Source organism: Gavialis gangeticus, unplaced genomic scaffold (genome assembly GCF_001723915.1).
Source record: "Gavialis gangeticus isolate Ggan-Ray unplaced genomic scaffold, GavGan_comp1, whole genome shotgun sequence".
Taxonomy (NCBI): domain Eukaryota; kingdom Metazoa; phylum Chordata; order Crocodylia; family Gavialidae; genus Gavialis; species Gavialis gangeticus.
In genome coordinates this window covers 171,211,396-171,228,118 of record NW_017728992.1, presented here as the reverse complement: position 1 = coordinate 171,228,118, position 16,723 = coordinate 171,211,396, and the positions used below count along the sequence as shown (strand labels likewise).

General features: G+C 41.2%; 1 protein-coding gene across 1 annotated transcript in view; it reads right to left on the bottom strand.

Annotated features, from left to right (window-relative positions):
* The window catches only part of EBAG9 (estrogen receptor binding site associated, antigen, 9), a 68,684-nt gene that overhangs the window by 1,799 nt on the left and 50,162 nt on the right, over positions 1-16,723 (bottom strand). Inside the window, exons 4-7 of the mRNA XM_019528081.1 lie at positions 16,227-16,302; positions 15,936-16,094; positions 10,167-10,274; positions 8,092-8,183 (exon numbers count right to left, since the gene is read on the bottom strand). Of these exons, the coding sequence (XP_019383626.1) occupies positions 8,092-8,183; positions 10,167-10,274; positions 15,936-16,094; positions 16,227-16,302 (435 nt within the window). The remainder of the gene's footprint in view (positions 1-8,091; positions 8,184-10,166; positions 10,275-15,935; positions 16,095-16,226; positions 16,303-16,723) is intronic.

Here is a 16,723-nt window from a genome sequence, read left to right as displayed (position 1 = left end):
GGGGGGGGGGGGGGGGGGGGGGGGGTTAAGGCACAGCTGGATTTCCTGGGCCAGTGGGGGACACGAGGCAGAGCAGGAAGCAGGGTCTCAACCATAACCACTGCACTGTTGCTCTCCCCAGTTGAGCCCAGCACTCACTCAGATATTTCCTGCAAGCCCAGGTCAGCAGGGTATAGTGGCAGATAGGTTCCTTCTTCCTCCATCTGGTCCCTGGGGGGCTCTTGGTGTCCTGTGCTAGGCCCAGGGGTAGGAAGTGGCTGCATGGGGTGCTGGCTCAACAGGTAACAGCAGCAACAGCAGGAGGCAGGTTCTTCTTTCTGCCCCTGCCAGCCCTCCTCCACATTTCCACCCAACAGCTGAGAGGAGGGGCAGGAAGAGGAAACCTGTGTGCTGTTGCCACTGATCCAGCTGAACTCAGCACCCTGCCCAGCTGCTGCCCATAGCTCCTGACAGGAGAGTGGCAGAAGCAGCCCTGGGGCTCCTCCCACTCCAGGTCAGCTTGCTACAGTAGCAGCAGCAAGTCAGTTCACCCTTTCTGTGCAGGTTTCCTGTCTGGTCCCATGCGTGTCCCCCTTGCCCAGGGGCTCCAGCAGTATCTTGATGGTCTGACTTCAGTAGCTGTATTGCCTGATATGGCTTGGGGTCCCTGCACTCAAGCTGCTATTGCTGTTGTGTGGGGGTGGGCTCCAGCTGCTGTGGCTGGGGCACAGGATTCTTGTACCCTGCTTGCAGAACCCTCCTACCCCCAGCCCATACAGGAGCTCTGGGCCTCTCAGGCTGGTGCCCCCTCCAAACTGGTTTCCCCAAGTTCATGCCCCATTCACCACCCCCGTTTCCACCCTCAATAAACTAGCATTCCCCAACAGGAACCCCTGCCTATGTCCATGCCCCAGTAACTGGCATGCAGGGAGCCCAAGATGTGTTAGAGGTAATGCTGCAACCACAGCTCTCATGTGGTCTGAGCAATATTCCACTGCAACCATCATCCCAACCTTGTTTTATCCAGAGTGGAAGTAGCTCTTTGCAAGCCTGTGCTGAGTCAGAGAGAGACAGGGAGTTGTTCCAGTTCCCTCACAGCCACCACCCTTCACTGTGCCATAAGGAGCTGAACCCCTCCTTTCTACACCAGCAGGAAGAAGCAAATGGGGGTGTGACTGCACCATTGCATCCCCTGCAGATCTACCCTGGATACCTACTGAAATCTCTTATGGTAGTGTCTCTTGAATGCATTGTTATACTATAGCCATCACCATCTCAAGATTTCAGGTCACCCATAATCCATGGATGGAATTACAGTTAATTAAAACAGTTATAAGAAAAGTGAAGCTACATAAGAATTAGTCAGAAACAGATCCCCCAACAAAAACCACCACAGAGCACCACTTAGAGAGCAAAGAATTCATCCTGCTAAAAAGTTCCCTCTCTTTTTTTCCAGCAAGTCTTGTTGCCTTTCCTACTCCTCAGTGCAAAAGCTGGAGAGACTTTTCTTCTGATACCCTCCCCAAGCAAACTGATTCTCCTGTGCCTCCCTTCCCTGCCCTTTCACTAATCAGTCAAGCTCTCACACATTGCCTAAAATACTTTCAAACTCCAGCTGGTGATGCAACAACTAGTGTTAGAATCTGTCCTGCTTCCCCAAACAAGGAACTTCTATTCCCTTCCTCCCACTCCCTCAAATGTGTATATTAACCATCTTAATCATCTAAGGACTAATCTAATCTATCTTTTGAAATTCTATCTATGTCCTTAAATCTGAAAGGAAAAATAAGACAATGCCTAATTATTATTGATAAATGGGGTTGTGATTTGAATATTACAAGGCTACTGCACATATGGCGCTAGCTTGACAAAAATATAAAATTGACAGAAATATTTATGGAACATCCATGGTTGTATAAAACTTTGCCATTTCAAATCTGTGTGCATTGGTCTACAAGTTTTGTTATTAAAAAAGAAACTAGATAGAAAGTATTTATACAGGCCAATTTGATTCTCTACCTTTTCTTAGTTCTATTACATAGAATTTGTAGTTAGCCATTTGTGTACACACCAAAAGTGTAGCTTAATAGTCCAGATTTCTAGGACATTTGGGGCCCGATTCTGCTAAGTGCTAAGCAGGTAGTTTTTTTAGTGATGACAGTGGTCAAACCATTACTCATTTAAAACAAGGTTTAAATACTAGAAACTGATCTAAAATAATATACAAGTACTAAGAACTCAAATTTTGGTTACTTTGTACAAGAACATCACTGCTCAGTCCATCTCTAATTTCAACAGTACAGAAGTACAGCATTTGGGGGCAAAAATTTAAGAAAAAGGAAAAAGCACAGATTCCCCAATGCAGCCTTTTCCTGCTGATGCTCTCAATACCCAGGCTGTTATTACTTAAGACACTCCAAGGACTTGCTCAGTGTCACCACTCTTGTTGCCATGAGAACACAAATACATGTAGTTCATGAGAAAAAGACAAGATAGAATTTGTTCATTTTTCCCCCAAGAGTGAAAGCTGAGTGGCACAAGGGCAACGACTGCATCCATGTACCAAGGAGTGACAAATCAAAGCCGTCTTCTGTAATTCTGCATTTGATAAGCAGTAAAACACAGTAAAGCAAAGAGGTGACTGCAATCCTAGATCAAAATATGCTAAACATCTGAGGGATGGATTTTTAGGGCATTATTTTTATTGCACCAACTATGTAGCTTCAAAAAGACATTAGAAAACAGAGACCCAAAGAAGAATGAATGCCTTACATTTGAAAGCTGACCTAACTCTACATAGTCCAATAAAATATATTGCAATAAGAAATTCTTGCCTCTCACACAGTTTTTGGATCATCACAGCTACAACCACGGTGGATAAAAATCAACAATAAAAAAAATGACAAAGATCAGACTTTTATTTAAATCTGATGTTTTTATTTAAACTTATTTATTTTCTTGTTAAGATTCATTTTTAAAACAAGAAACCTATATAAAGATAGTTTTAATTTACGATATGTTAAAGCTCAAAGATATCATCATGGAATAGGGTTTATAACGTTAAAGCATCGCTGTGATGCTTAGGTTCAGTTCTCAAACTGAGAATGCGTCTCCGGAGGACAATTAGGCTGTCACTGCTCCACATGACTATAACTCTGGAAAAATATTTTTTTTCCTCTTTATTCTGCCTTCCCAAAAAACAGGATGCATGTCTTATTTGGGGTTCTGTGGTATATAATAAAATAAGGTTTCAGAGCATAACAAAGAGGATAAGGATAGAAATTCTTCTTCAGAGTGCCCCACACTTGCAAGATTGTCTAAGTCTCTGCCAACCACGTTAGTCCAATAAAAGATATCACCCCCAAAACTCCTTGGCCCTCACATACTTCCTTTCCCATCACAGCTACAACATCACTCCAGTGTAACCAATAGGATAAAATGTCAAGGAAAACCAGAAATATTCATCGAACTTTTGCACTAGGACCCTGGGCACAAATGCCCAAACCTTTTGTGGGTCTCGGCCCACTCAACCCAGCCAGCTACCCTCAGCCCACATAAGAAAGGTTTTGTTTTGCAACCTGCAAATTTCCACCAACCTCACAAGCTGAAAGGCAGACATACTACCATGCATTTCACAGTAGCAGCCTAACAGTGTTTGCCAGTAATTTGGGCAGGGGAAAGGGAAAGAGCTGTGAGAGAAAATAGCACATTTATAAACAGCTTAAATACACAAAAAATGGGGTTTCGAAAACACAGAACTAAATACACAGCATTACCAGAAAGTAACAGCAGCCCCGAGATTGAGGAATTAGAACCACCAGCATCAGATCATATACATACACACATACATTTTAAAACTGAAAACTGCAGAAAATTCTCATTTGCAGTAAAACTTCTAAGAAGCTTACTGCACCCTCTGCTGGCTATCCAAGACATTTTTATTGTAGATAAACAATCTAAGAAGCAGGCATGTCTGATAAAAAGGAGAGTTCAAAGGCAGTCACAGATAACATCTCCTGTGATGTGAGAAATACATCAACAGCAGGTCCAATGGCCAATGTTCATATGGTCTTGATATGACAGTATATCACTTCTTGCTGCCAGTTTGAACATTACTGGTCACTACCCAGACTTCTGAATATAGACAATGATATGGGGGGGAAAAAAAATCAAGGTAATATAAAATTGGAGAAGTTTAGCTTATGAAAGAACCAGTTTTTGGGGGTTTTTTTTTGTTTTTTACAGTTATGCTGCTGTCTTGCAAGTGGCCATGTTGGGGCAGAGGGTAAAAACACCCACAATGAAGGATGGTAAAAATAACTTTAAGCCATCTGACCCTCTTCTTCCACTACTCACATCCTTAATATCACTGTAAGTAGGGTAACCATAAATCCTAGGAAAACTGGGACAGTCCTGGCTTCTCTAGTTTGGGCCCCACTGGCTGACACTGCTGCTGCTATGTGGGAGGGAGGCGGGTGGACTGGAGCAGATCACCTTTTCCTTGAGAAAAGTTCCAGTGCCACATGCTTTGGAACAAAAAGACAAACTTGAAATTTAGGCAGAGGATCTGCTTTGCAATCCCCTTGAAAATGCACCTAGATTTGGCCTGTGAAAACCTCTGCAAAACAAAACAAAATCCCACACAACTGCTGTCCAGACACACCCGCACAGTACAGACTTTGGTTTTAGTGATTAAAAACAGACTCCGTCACTCACAAGCATGAATCTGAGTACTTGACATTGCAACCTTAATCATGCTTTTAACATGGTTCCTCTGTGCGAGATGCCTTTATCTAGAGTGAGGGATCCTTCTGCAACTGTTATATCCCATAGAGAAATATGTTAAATCTGCAAAAGATGTAGGTAGTTGCAGCTTAATATTTTTTAGTGAAAAGATATAGGAGTATACATCATCTTCCCCCTCAATTTCCCTTTCTGCTCTCAAATGGGCAATACATTATCTGCTATGTTATGCATCAGTCGCACATATCATCTTACAGGCACATTGATTTTCCTAAAAGGGGTCATGGACACTTCAAGAACATAGGCGAACATGTAGACTATACTGACAAAACTTGGAGTTTAGGCCATATGGCTCATAGATATTTCACGAGAGCAGAGGCCATTAACAAGATACCTCAGAGAAAGGCAGGGCCTGAGAAATTACTAGATCAATACTAAAGTCAAGAATGATATAATTTTAAGTTATTTTAATTGCACTTGAGTGGACCCTCTAAATAAAAAATGACCAACAAAACAATCTTGTTTTTATAAGCTCAGCTTTTAGAAGCGTGCCAGTGTTTCCAGACTTGGCCTCACGCTAAATTAAATTCCAAAATAGGTGAATAAAACAGCTTCAACTATTTGAGTTGCCACAGGGTAAGAATATAAATAAGCTTTATCCCGACTCAATTAGGAACAAATTAAATATTTTTCACACAGGGTTACAGCAAAATGAAGCTGAGTTCATAGTAGCATTTTTTTCAGTAAGCCTAAAAAAATTTCAAAGAAGATTAATTTTCTAAAGATTTTCATATTAGAAATAAAGCATTTTACTAAAAGCTCTGTTTTCCTGTAGTGTCAAAATATGGTGCCTCTTTGCTTGGTTTCTGCAGAAATTTTAAGTAGGTAAACAGAGACTACTGCTGGAAGTTTGGGTGATTAGTATATTCAAGGTTTCACTGGTACAAACTGAAGGACAACTTTTCTATATTGTATTTAAAAAAAAACCTAATTCTAGTATCTTTCACTAAACAGACCCTATACTTACTGTCAAATGAAAGAGTCCTTTTCTTATGAGAGAATCATTGTTAAAATGAAACGGGTGTGATGCTCCTTTTACAAAAAGCAATCTTCTGCCAGTGAAGAAGCAAAAATGAGAATGCTCCTCTTATTCAACACAAGGCAACACTGAAAACTTAATTATTACTTTCTTCCTCCATTACTCTTCTTTCCTTAAAGCAAACTTATGAAACAGCAAAAGCAACCTTAAAATACTGACAAAATTCCTCAGTTTATAATTGTGGATAATCAGAAAATCTAAGAAGTTGCCTGTTAACATAAAAATGTTTTAATAGCGATAACAGCTTTGATAAACTGCATATGCTCAACATTTCATAGATTTCTAGAGTTGGAAGGGACCTGGCAGATCATTGGGTCTGACCGCCTGCTCCAGGCAGGAAAGAGTGCTGGGGTCAGGTAACCCCAGCCAGATGCCTCCTCTTGAACACCTCCAGGGTAAGGGAAAGCACCACCTCCTTTGGAAGCCCATTCCATATTTTGGCAACCCTCACCGTAAAAAATTTCTTCTTTATGTCCAATCTAAATCTGTTCTCCTTTAGTTTGTGGCCATTATTCCTGGTAACCCCTGGGGGCGCCCTGGTAAACAGAGTGTCCCCTAGTCCCTGCTGTCCCCCATGATGAGTTTGTAGGCAGCCACAAGAGATTCACATCCCACAGTCCGTCTTCATAGGGTTTTATCTGCAGGCCCTCAACCACACGAACAAGCCCTCCTCTGAACCCTCTCAAGGTTATCCACATCCCTCTCGAAGTGCAGCGCCCAAAACTGGACACTACTCCATCCACGGCCTCACCAATGCCGCATAGAGGGGAATTATCACTTCCCTAGACCTACTTGTGATACTCCTGCTGATGCATGAAAGAGTGCGGTTAGCCTTACTATTACCTTGTCACACTGGCAACTCACGTTCATTTTTGTGTCAGCCAGGACTCTGAGACCTTTTTCTGTTGTTGTGGTGCTAAGAATGGTACCCTCTAGTCTATAGGGGTGCTGGAGATTCTTTTTCCCCAGGTACACCACCTTGCATTTCTCCTTGTTGAATTGCATCCTATTCTGATCTGCCCACGTCCCTAGTCTGTCCAAATCTGCCTGAATTCACTCCCTCCCCTCCAGTGTATTTACTATGCCCCACAGTTTAGTGTCATCTGCGAATGTAGACAACGTGCTTTTAACACCTTTGTCCAAATCGCCAATGAAGATACTAAACAGTACTAGTCCAAAGACAGAGACTTGAGGCGCTGCCACTATCCTTTCTGGCAAAGTGTTACTCAGCATTTCACATTATAAAAAACAAACAAATTGGTCGAAGTTACAGATGACTGTTACTGTTCCCCAGCTTTGACTAACTGCATAGCCATAATAATGCATTAAGCCAGGGGTTGTCAACCGGGGGTACACATACTCCCAGGGGTACTTGAGAAGGCCCTAGGGGTACACACAGGTGGGCAGGGATGGAGCACCATCTGGCCGCCGGGGGTACATTAGTCCAAAAAGATTGAAAACCCCTACATTAAGCTGTATTTTTACATTTCATATGTCTTACAGTACAGCATCTTAATTGCTATGCTAAGCCAGTATGGTAAGTATTTTCCACATACTGAATTATGGGAGGGGAAAAAAATTCCAAATTCAATACTAGTATTGTACAAAAAAATTTGGCTTAACCCTTTGTGCACTTGCTTAAACAAAAGATTATAGAACAGATAGTATGCTTGCCTCGACAGTATAAAAATCTATACAGAATAGCTTTTCTGTAGTACTATACACTGACACCCTTTCAAGAAGTTTCCGTTAGTTTAGGATATTTATGTTATTCTGTAAAATTCTGATATAGATAAAGAATAAATCTTAGGAGTAAAGTGCCTCAGCAACAGACAAACTGACAGTGTTTTAGATTGCATTTGTTATTTCTAGACTCTAGCTGTTTTCATAATTTCCCCACTTATGTACACAACTTAAATTTAGTTGTCATACTGTCCTATACCAAGCATACTTCATTTTCATTTCATCCAAGATGTAAAGTAATTCATGTTAATGCTCCAAATTCTTGGCACACATGACTAATGTCTTAATAGTAAGAACTCATTGCATATAACACTATATTCAAGGAGCTATTACCCTGAATTATTTACAAGACAATTTACACAAAGTATACATTTATACAAATGGAGGAGGGAGGGGGGAATGAAAGTCCTTTTTAACCATATGTTGCAAATCATTTTACATTGTACACTTGGCTAAAATGATGTTGTCCCTAAAACATTGCTCAGTTACCTCCTGAGCCGGGTCAGGTATGAAATATTTCAAGTTACCTAAGAACTTCTTCTGCCTGCCAGGCAGCATCTTCCCCTTCTTCCCAGGCATTAGAGTTTTCCTGCCAGGTCTCCAAATCTCCCAATTCAGGCTGAAACAAACCATGGAAAAAAAATACTGTATTTACTACAACCTTAATAATAAGATAATTCCCCAGTAATCAGATACTATAGATGGAAAATGTATAAATTCCTTATAATTTTCCAGGTATAGAAGCTAATTATTGGAGGTTTGCCTTGAATTTAACCCCCTTCCCACTGCTACAAGCAGGGAAAACAAATCTGGGGGTTTCAGGCAGGCTTTTTCTTTCTGCTTCCCCCCAACCTTTTCCCCTGACAGTCCTTTCCCCCTCCCCTTACTGTCAGACCTGAAGTGAGGAGCAAATTTGAAAACAATAAGCTTGAAATTAAACATGGCTTTAGCAATTTTCATATAGTACTTATAGACTTAGTTCATCCAGAAGTTATGTATTTTACCTTTTTTTTTTAGTTGCTGCAAGTTTTTAGCACAGGTGTTTCATAAACACAATTTTGAGCCTTTTTTTGGCAATCAGTATAAACTATTTTTTTTTTTTTTAATATATTTTGTTTCAAAGGCCAAATCAGTTTCAGATTCAACTGGACAAAGCCCAATACTCAAGTTCCAAAATTCAACTGAGGAGAGCTCAGATGTCAAGTCTATGTGGCTTTACCATCAGGCAATCATCCTCCCTCCCAGCCCCATTGGTCTGGGGCTTCAGATATTCCCCAAATCCTGGCAGGTATCCTATGTGCTAGCCTCAGGCTTGGACACCTTGGGGTTCAGATGCCCCCAGTTTTGTTTGATCTTAGCCAAAAGTCTGAGATCACAGTATCTCATATTTACTCAATTCTAAGATGAGTTCCCTCTCCCATATTCAACATGGGGAAAACCAAGCCTCAACTTAGAATCGAGTATCATATTGCTTCGCCTGGCTCAGCTGAGACAGCAGTAACAGCACACAAATTCCTCCTTCTCTGGAAGCAGATGCTGGAAGGAGGAATCTGTATGCTGCTGATGCTACCCCCACCACCTGCTGCTTCCCCACTGCCTGCCCCCAATACTTAGATTCTAAACTTAGAAAATTATAACAAATTTATAATTTTCCATGTCTATGATTTAATGGGGTAGAGGGGGGCGGGGGAGATGGGAGGAGGTGGCATCATATTAAATTCAGAGTAATCTTGGATACGGATAGATACAGTAATTAAGACACCTCTATCAACAAGTCTGCAAGAGAACTGAACACATGCAGAACTTGGATAGTCATGTTATATACCCCTTGAGAGAACTTTAGTAGTTGAGACTGGGATGGTACTCCTGCCTTTAGCGTTGTACAGTACAGGTGATGTTGTAATTGTTTAAAATAAACTTTTACCTGGCAAGAATCTATAGACCATAGTAGTTTTTAAATTTAATTACCAGAATAAAAAGCAGCAGAAGTTATGAAGATTTAAAATTAGAATATTTATAAGACTTCAAAGTACAGACGACTTAAAGTGCAACTGGTAGCTTTAGAGTGTTTGCAAAATCCAATTAACCCTAACTAAACATTGCAAACTGGCAAGCATCATCATACGTTATATGTATAGCCCACAAGGTCTTGTACTGCACACATTTCCTCTGTAGTTAAGGAAAACATTTTCCTTCATGTGTGCTGAATCATATATTTGGATGTACGTGCAGCTTCATGGACTGGTCACTACAAATACAGGTCATTCCTCTGTTCCTTCACTGAAGGCTTAACATGTAATACCCAGAAAAGTTAGAGCCAATTGGTTTGAGAAGTAGGTGAATACCCAGGGTGTCTCTCATCCTTGCTGGCTTGCAGTGCATTCCTTTCTCATTTCTTCTTTTCATTAGCTAAAAATGAAATGTCATTTCATTTTCAAATGTCATGTTAGTGACATGAGCTATTCACCTAAGTCCTCAATTTAAATTCAGCAACACTTGCTCAAACAGCTTTAATGCTTTTTCAGCAATTCCATTCTAGAATGAATTTGTCTTCTACTAATAAGCACCACGTATCTGACAAATAAAGGATCACCATACTTACAGACTGATTAATAAAAGGAATATCTTGGGTAGCTGCTAATCTACTAGAGAATCCTGTACTTCCATCTGGGACCGCAAAATTTAAGGGTTCTCGTTTTTTAATAACTATCTGAAAAACAGGAAGGGAAAAGTCACACACTTTTATACCACTGAGAGATAAACACAAGATTAGGACATTTACTTCATACTTCAAAACTCTACATCTCTAAGATATAGCAACATGACACAATGCAGTGCTGTACAAATGAGGTAATGGAGCTAGCTCAGGCACTATTAGCTTCACTGAGAAGCTGAATATATTTGCCTGGCCAGAGTCAGGCAATGCTGATTCTACTCCCTGATCTGGCTTAGATACCTCTGCACAGCACTACCTCTTGCCAAGCTTTAAAACACAAAAATGTCAAAATGTTTTCTTACCAGCTAGTAATACCACTACATAGGATAGATATAATAGCTGCTTCTCTCTTTCAAAAGCAGGATCAAGCAATGTACCATGGTGACTAAGTTCACCATGTATCCCTTTAGCAATTTGGCCACACAGAACTTAAAAGTACAAAATCTCAAGCAGTGATCAACAGGCCAGTTTTGCAATAACCACCTGTGTTTGTCAGCTGGGACTGAATCCAGGGTGGGGAAATAAGCACCAGACAACAAGTCCCCATAATAGCAAGCAATTATTTTAGCATAAATGCTGGAGGTCTATGCTTTTGCCATGAAATTCCCAGGTTCAACCTATTTTGTTTTGCTTTGAGTTTTATTTGGCGGGAGGGAGGGGAAGAGTTATTCTTAGTTAATAACTCCTCAGGGAGAAGAGTTAATTAATTTAGTTATTCCACAAAATGAAAATCTCCAATTTTACCCTCACGGTTTTCTCTATGTCAGGGATGGGCAATTATTTAGGCTGGGAGCACACTTAGGGAGTTTGGGAGAGCTGTGTGGGCTGGGTCAACATTCCCCTCCCCTCCCCAGGACCGCAACAGCTCACCAATACTTCTTACGTAGTAGATTACTAAACCAGTTTGGGGGCACTGGATGGAGTGAGCAGGAAGGGGTCTCAATGGAGATTGGCCCAGGACTCCTATGTGTAGGGAGTGCTCAGCTGGGTGGAAGGGATGGGAACGAGCAGGACTAGGATTGCAGGGCAGTGACAGTGCAGTGCTGGGGCCCAAGGCCGAGCTGCACAGCTCTCTGCTGTCACCCCCACATGATCCCACCCTGCACCCAAATACCGCTCCTCGCCCACCTGTGGCCCCATCCCATACACCCAGGTTGCCCACAGGAGTCCTGGACTGATCTCCATGGATACCCTTGCCTGATCTGTCCAGCACCCCCAGCAGTGGGTGTGGGGCAGACAGGCCAGGGTACCAGGGCAGCAGGGCCAGGTCCAGCAGTGGTGGTGACACTGTCAGCAGCAGCCAGAAAGAGCTGCCGCCACTGGGGCTGCCAGGAAGCGGAGTCCAGCTGCTGTGCTGTCCCAGCCCTGCTATGTGTCCGGGGCAGCCGGACCAGCCACATGCACCACAGCCTGGGCTGCACCCAGCACCTGGGATGGATGGGGCCAAAAATATGGCACAGGCCCGATAAAATCCTTTGGTTGGTTAGATCCAGCCGGCAGGCCGTATTTTGCCTGCCCCTGCTCTATGGGCCTGGTGACTGTCTATAAACTCACTAGGGGGGACCAGAAGGGTTTGGGAGAGACCTTGTTTCCCCTAGCGCCCCGTGGCATAACAAGGAATAACAGCCATAAGTTGTTGGAGAGTAGGTTTAGATTAGACATCCATAAGAACTACTTCACAGTCAGGGCGGCTACGATCTGGAACCAACTTCCAAGGGAAGTGGTGCTGGCTCCTACCCTGGGGGTCTTTAAGAGGAGGCTTGATGCCTACCTGGCTGGAGTCATTTCAGCCCAGTTTTTTCTCCTGCCCAGGCAGGCAGTCAGACTTGAAGATCTACAAGGTCCCTTCTGACCCTACTTCTATGATTCTATGTTCTTGCTGTTTCTTTATCCTAAAACTAAGTATAGTATTTAACAACTACACTCACTTGGGCCATTCCATATTTGTAAATACCACAACCACAAACTAGTTTGAGGACACAAAGATAAAGAAGAGAGATTTCTCATGAGTAATTATTTCTGAATCCCTAGTTACAAATGGGATCCAGAGACCTGAGAGAGAAGAGATAGCCAGGCTAGTCCAGATCCAAAGATATTGATTCCATCACCAAATAAAGTATCTGACAACGGAGGCTGCTGCATACGAAGCCTCATGCTTCTGAACCAGTCATTCTCCAAGGGTATCACAAATGTACATTTAGAGTAGTTTCAAAAGAGGAACTGCTGACAGGGAGCATGAAGCAGGTGTTACAGTCCAGCAAGTATGTGGACAAGCTAGGAACAATATAGATGAAGCAGTGTCAACGCTTGTATCACTCCCAGCTTGTCCACCTATAACTGTTAGAGCGTAACACCTGCTGCACAGTTTGGAGCAAGAACTCCTTCATCCCCTTTTGGACAAATGTTCATTTGGAACTATTTCATCCTGCCCTACTTTTTGCCTGACTTTGGTTTAACATGGCCTACCACCCTCTGATTACCAAATAAAGAGAACTAAGAGCAAAAGGAGTGCTTTCAATGGTTCTTTGAGAAGCTGAAACAGAGGAAAGCTTACCAAGGTATGGTGAACTCCCCATATGCCACTGAAAGCAAACTGAAACAGAAGTACTTTGAGAGCCACTGTGAGCATTAAGTGCAGCTCCGTGCAGTTAATCCATTGAAACACCTTCCTTAGCCAAAGAGACTGAAGAGGAACTAGTTATATGGGCTATTATGGTAACAAAGATAGGCCATACCAGCTTGTTCTATCCTACGAATAAATTTAAGTGCTTTTCACCCTCAAGGAGGGTTAATAAAGGTTTTAATTTAACTCAAGCAAACTAGTTTCAAGGGCACAGCTCCTCTTCTGCTTTGTAATTACACTAAGCACTGGAAAAAGGCTTTCTCCCTATTGCAGTTAGTTTTGCAAAAGGAATCAAAATTTCTACAGCCCCCTATAATTTTCATTCACACTTTACTAGCTTCCCCTGCTACATAGAAAGAACCACCTCCTTCTGCTTTGTCTCCTTCCTGCTTTCTCTCAGAGTGGTTTAGTTTGAAACAGCAAGGAGCTGGATGGAGTCTGCCTTGAAATACCAAGACTCGGGTCTTCTTACCAGTCACTTTAACACAGGGAAGCTGGGCTTTTTCCCCAAGTGAATCAGAGCAGTATAAACTGGTCTCTCGTGCACCAGAGCTTGTTTCTCCAGACAGGGGGAAGATGCATATGAAGCTTGCCATGCTCAGCCTCCCAAACTGACCACTGATTAGCAGCAAATCGGGGAGTTAATTCCTTTTTATCTTCAAAAAATTGTCCCTACCTTCTCTGTTTAAACTATGCTTTAAAAAGAGCTACTCAGGAAAGTGGCCTTTCTTTGGAAACATTCTTGAAAAATGACTATTTAGGAAATATAGTAACTATAATAAAACAGAGTTTGATTCCTGAAGGGGAATTGTTAGAATGAGTTTTTAATAACAAAAAGTTTATTTTGTTTCATTTCCTTTTAATTAAAAATAGTAATTTGCAGAGGTTATATTATGACTTTTTTTTAAAGGACAAGCAGACATGCATTTATAAATAAAGCTGAAACAAAGCTTGATCATCTCTCTGTACAAAGTGGTATGTGACAGAGAAGAAAGAGATGCTCTTTCTCATATACCATCAAGCTAATATTTTATATTTAAAAAGGCCTCTGAAGATTTATGTGCCAGTGTTTAAATACGTGAACTAATTTATTATTCTGCAATCCTTTTCACCACAACATATGCAATTTTTCTTTAAAAACAAGCAAGTTCCTGTGTGCTTTGTTAAAATCAAAGTAGGGCTGAAAGGCATCTCAGAAGGACATTTACTCTGACACCCTCTGGCTACAGGCAGGATGACTCCTAGACAAGTGTTGCCCAACCTGTTCTTAAAACTCTGAGAAGCAACTCTCATACACAGCTATAAGGCATAATTCCCCAAAACAGCAAACATTTTTTTTTAATCAAGGTGTTGAAAAAGTTCAATAAAGCAAGACTCCCTGGATTTCTGGTGCAAGTGTAAGCAAAATGGACTGCTTACAAATGTTGGCTTTTTACAGAATTATCAGTATGCATCCATAGCCACTTAAGATATTCTAACTAGCCTTTTTTAAACTTTATTCTGAAGAAACTTATACCTGGCTTTCCCTACTGTTTTCTCACCAAGCAGTACCTTATCTTCTATGCACCTATGTTTTTATAGAACACACCCTGCCTGTGCTCTCTTCCCGTGTCCACTAACACCCCAAAATATGTCAATAAGGCTGCCTTAAAATAGCCCCAAGAGTGCTCCAAGCACTGCTCTTGGGCACTGTGTTTTAGACATGCTTCCTGACGCATGTTCAGGGATGCCATAGAGTGACTACACTGCCTTAAATTTCAGCAGGTGGCACATGCAGAGGAGCAGTGCATACTTCACTGCAGCATTCCTGGCGGCTAATTTATAAAACGGGGTCAAGGTACGCATGCCGTTAGGGGTTACTATGCTAGGAGCAGCCATTCTGGTAGCAAAATAGCAATTTAAACAAAAGAGGATTATTAAGAACCTAAACTGAGCAAACCTTTAACTCTGCCTGAAAAGGACAGAGGGAATGACTTCACATAGAAAAAATGTGATGCATTTTTCCTAGCTGGCTTTTAGCCTATGCTACCAGGTGGCAGTATATGAGCAAGTGAAGCAATCTGATTCTCATGGAAAGACCATGTCTTGCTTCCTTTAGATCACACCAACTGATGCAAAGTCTCTTGCATAATGAAGGTCTGCATTGTTTTACTAGAACTAGTAAACTTGTTGTTTCTCTCCACCTTGAATAGTGGAGAAAAGCCTCTTTTACCCCTGCTATTTGATTTGTAAGAACTTAGAAAAGCTCCACTGAAGCATCAAAAGCAACATCAGCTCATCTTCCTCCTTTCTCTTGTGGCTGAAGGAGACATGATACAATCCAAATGACCAGAACTAGATTTTCTCCTTGGTTGCGTCTTGACAGACAAGAGACCAAGGGATAGCTGCTCATTTGTCCTGTGCTGATGGCACCCAGAACATGGAAAGCTTTGTCCTTAATACAATAAGTTGATTTATCCTGTGGCAGTCTTCCCAGAATACCCTCCCCTCTCATTCAGCTTTTATTCTAGTTAAAAAACAAACAACTATACACACAGAATTTGTATAGCCCTATATTCTAAGTAATATACTCCTATTGCAGGAATGTTTGCATATTTGCATACAAAAGAGTATTTATGAAGTAGACTAGACTAAAGTAGACAGTGATAGTGGAGCCCTTTTCTCCTTTATATAATACATAATTAATTTCTGATACTGAGAAATAGTACTTCCCCCCATACACATGTCTCAGAATACAGAAATAAATAAGGATGCTGAAGTCATTGCTTTAACATAGAAAAATGGGGAAGGTACACACCTGGATTTTTTGACAAGAACAAGATTAGCACATTTTCCTAATTGTCCTCAGTGCCACATGCGGAAAGAGAACAAAACAGATAAGGGGAGGCATGACAGAAACACATTAGCTGGCCAACAAAATCAGACATCAGAAGCAGGGCTGCTGATTTTTTGCCTGAAAACTTTTAAATCACTGTTACTGGTGGTTAATATGAGGCAAATCTCACACATACATTTGTATGCCTGAAACCTACTTTCTGCGCTTTCCTTATAGTGGGCATCATGTCTTTAAAATAGTCAGGCTCCATTTGTTCCAAAGCATTCTGTTGCATGGCTACATTCCCATTGCCACCTTCAATCTTCACACTAGTAGGTGCATCTTCATCCCATGAAGTCCAATCTTCTACTTCTGACTATATACAATTGAATAGGAGTTTATCATTAGATTTGCAAGTGGAAGATCATCACATTTATCGTTATTTTATTGTTAATAGGATTGGCAGAATGTATTTACTCGAAGTCACCCAACCCTTTAAAGCTTTTACCTTAGGAACAGATGAATAATCCACTGTAGTTGGCAAAGTTATTTGGTCTCCACTTAACTTTCGTCCCCTTCCAGACCTGAAAGAGAAATGCAGGATTCCTCCAAGCTCTGAAAACATGAACACTACATTAAAAAGAAAGTTGAGGGCCAATCAAGATACTGAAAAGAAAGAATGTGATGAGAATTATAGCCAAATCACTAATGAATTGTAATAAACAACCCCAACATTTACTTATTTATCAAACAAGACAGACAGAACTAAAAAGGGGACTCAGGAAATGCATACTGTGCATTAAAAACTACTCTGTTTTGTTTACAAGAATTAAAGGTTGTTAGAAAGTTTTAAAGTCTTGATATGCTTTTCATCATTTTTCTTTGCACATTTTGCTTTTTCTGTTTGGACAATGATAATTAGCTTCAGTTTTGTTTATTGTCAAATTCATTTTGAAATTCTTACTGCTTTAATATTTAAGTTGCAAACACCATAGTGTTGTGTTT